Source organism: Aptenodytes forsteri, unplaced genomic scaffold (assembly GCF_000699145.1).
Source record: "Aptenodytes forsteri isolate BGI_AS27 unplaced genomic scaffold, ASM69914v1 Scaffold113, whole genome shotgun sequence".
NCBI classification, from domain to species: domain Eukaryota; kingdom Metazoa; phylum Chordata; class Aves; order Sphenisciformes; family Spheniscidae; genus Aptenodytes; species Aptenodytes forsteri.
The window spans coordinates 18,287-21,065 of record NW_008795032.1 but is presented as its reverse complement, the minus strand read 5'-3'; the positions used below and the strand labels follow the sequence as shown (position 1 = coordinate 21,065).

General features: G+C 37.6%; 1 protein-coding gene across 1 annotated transcript; it reads right to left on the bottom strand.

The window, feature by feature from the left end:
- Positions 1–400: 400 nt before the first annotated feature.
- On the bottom strand, positions 401–1,375 carry LOC103896471 (olfactory receptor 1020). The gene has a single exon (XM_009276329.1). It carries the CDS (start codon positions 1,373–1,375, stop codon positions 401–403), a length of 975 nt encoding a protein of 324 aa, XP_009274604.1.
- Positions 1,376–2,779: the final 1,404 nt, after the last annotated feature.

The following is a 2,779-nucleotide window of genomic DNA, read 5'->3' as shown; positions in this document are numbered from 1 at the left end:
GGATGTAGACATCTACACCATAGGTGTAAAAACGAAGAGTAATCCAGAACGGAACATTAATAAAGAAATGGTCTATCCACTATAAATTGAGTTTCAACTTATTCTGAACTGAATTTCAGCTGTAGTGAGGAAAAAGAAAACAAGCAGGCAAGCAAGGAGATATCAATAATACATATACAATGGCATCCATGGATTTATTTTGCTTACTTTACAGTGTTCACTATATATTCATGTTCTTTCTCCATACCACCCCCCAACTGATAGCGAAATTATTTACCTATTTTATTTCTTTGCTTATTTATTTTTAAGATGTACAGCTATGTATTTCCAAGCTTTATTCAAATTAACTATATTCACATGCCATGTAATTGTGTCTGAACCTGTAACTCATTAAGGATTATTACCCCCTTTTTTTAACAGAAAGCAGCCCTCTGAAAGCCAGCAATTTACTTGCCTGTTTTTGCAGAGCTTCCTTTACCTCTTTGTTTCTCAGACTGTAGATGAGAGGATTGACCAAGGGAGTGAGAATGGTATAAAAAACAGAGAAGACTTTGTTGGGAGATATTTGGGTATCGTGATGAGGAAGTACATAGACAGTTAATATTGACCAGTAAAAAAGAATCACCACAATAAGATGTGAGGAGCAAGTGGAAAAGGCCTTTTTCCTTCCAGTGGCAGAAGGAATTCTCATGACCGTGATAATGATGTAGAGATAGGATGAGAAGGTCAGCAGAAACAGAGGCAGTGAGCACACACCCGCCACAACAGAAGTGACAAGTCCTGCCACATGACTGTCACTACCTGAGAGTTTTATCATTGGGAATGAGTCACAGAAAAAATGGTCGATTTCATTAGGCCCACAGAAATCTAAATTTGAGATCAGGAATGTTAGTATAGAATTAGCTAGAAAGCCACTTATCCAAGATGCAGCACCCAGCTGGAGACAGAGCTTGCCGTTCATACGGGATGGATAGTGCAGGGGTTTGCACACCGCTAGGTACCTATCATAGGACATCACTGCGAGGAGATAGCATTCTGCAGCTGCCAAGCAACCAAAGAAGTAGTATTGTGTAAAACATCCATTGACTGAAATACTTCTGTCTCCACCCAGGTAGCTAAGCAACATCCTCGGCAAGATATTTGAGCTGTAGCAGATTTCCAAGCAGGCCAAATTGCCCAGGAAGAAGTACATTGGGGTGTGAAGGTGCCGATTAGCCACCACCAGCACAATGATGAAGAAGTTTCCAGTTATGGTCACAATGTAGATTGACAGAAACATCAGGAAGAGAAGAGAATCCAGTTCAGGGCCATTCCCAAATCCCAGGAGGATGAACTCTTTAACAACCGTTTTGTTTTTCCACTCTTGCTTTGTCATAGCTTTTGTTCCAGTGATAAAACAGGAAATGTTAGCACCAATGAAGACCTTGAGAGTTAAGACTCAAATAATGAAAATTTCTTCACAGAATAGAAAAGCAAAGAGTAAAAAAGTCTTTGCATTATCAGACCTGTCACCTGATTTCTGTAAAGGTTTCTCACGTACTAAGAGTCACATTACTTATTACTCCACGTACTAAGAACACTTAAAACTGAAGTAATGCCCATGCTTCTTCTCTGTCACAAGGGTACTTTCTAACATGTTTCCAGTCTGTGCAAGCAAATTAAAAATCAACTTCTTTCATTAGATGCCATCACAAGTTTTGCCATATTCCTTTCTGTTGTGAAAAAAAGAAGTATTTGGTCTGATTGCTCCAATAGTAACATAGCCATATTTCCATTGCTAATATGTATTGATGCATATTATATATTCACTATATATAAGTATGTAGCATGACCGTTAATGCAGACATTTTTCTTATTTGAAGGAGGCTGAAAAAGAATCCAACTTCCACCAATGAAAATAACTATGAAGAACATCTATACCATCTTCAGCGTATGTTTGCCCTGCCAAGAACCCCCCAAGCACTCAAAAAATCACCTTCCAGTTGTCTCACCCTTCAGTCTTGTCAATGGGTAGAATGAAGGATTCCAGATTTAAGGAGTTTAATTCACGCTAAAATAGGCAGGATGAATCATCTTGTGAAAGTACCTATTTCTTGTCACTGAGAACTCAGAGAGAGTTTAGTTGCCAGACCCTTAATCAGAAAAATACAGTTTAGATAAATCCTACTGGTTGTCATAGTGCTCTTTTTTATTTTCCTCTCACGTGTACTGAATCACCTCATTCTCTAGTTTTCCTTACAAATCCCATTTTCCAAAACTCCTGAGGCTTTGGCTGATCTTTTCTGGATTTGTTTTGTACAAAAATGCTAAAAAAAAAATAAAATTCAGTGGCCAAAACTAGACACAATACTGTGGTTAAGGCTATGCTGGCAAAGGAACTGAACAGAAAAATCCACTATAGGGAGGTGACCAGACACTATAGCAGTGAAGACCATATAAGGACACCCATCCAATAACTTACATCTGGACTACTTATGATAGCATAACTTTGTAAGACTTACACATTTATTTCCACAGATCTAATTTTAAATTTTTCTTTAAACTCTTAGTCATTCAAAACCCTCATTTTTAGCCAATTTGCCAACATCTGACAACTGAAAATGTTGGAAGTGTGTCCCGTTTCTGTGTCAATCAACAAACCTTTCAGGCCAACACTGTTCCTTATCTGAAACTACAGGAACATTGAAATCCAATTAAAAAATCTTTCACTTCTCAAGGTTTCATATCCATCTTTATTTTCTTTAAGAGCTTGATTTTCTCATTAAAAAAAAAAAAGAAT

Excerpts from the sequence above, each read along its gene's own strand:
- LOC103896471 (XM_009276329.1), bottom strand. The coding sequence starts at position 1,375 with ATGACAAAGCAAGAGTGGAAAAACAAAACGGTTGTTAAAGAGTTCATC.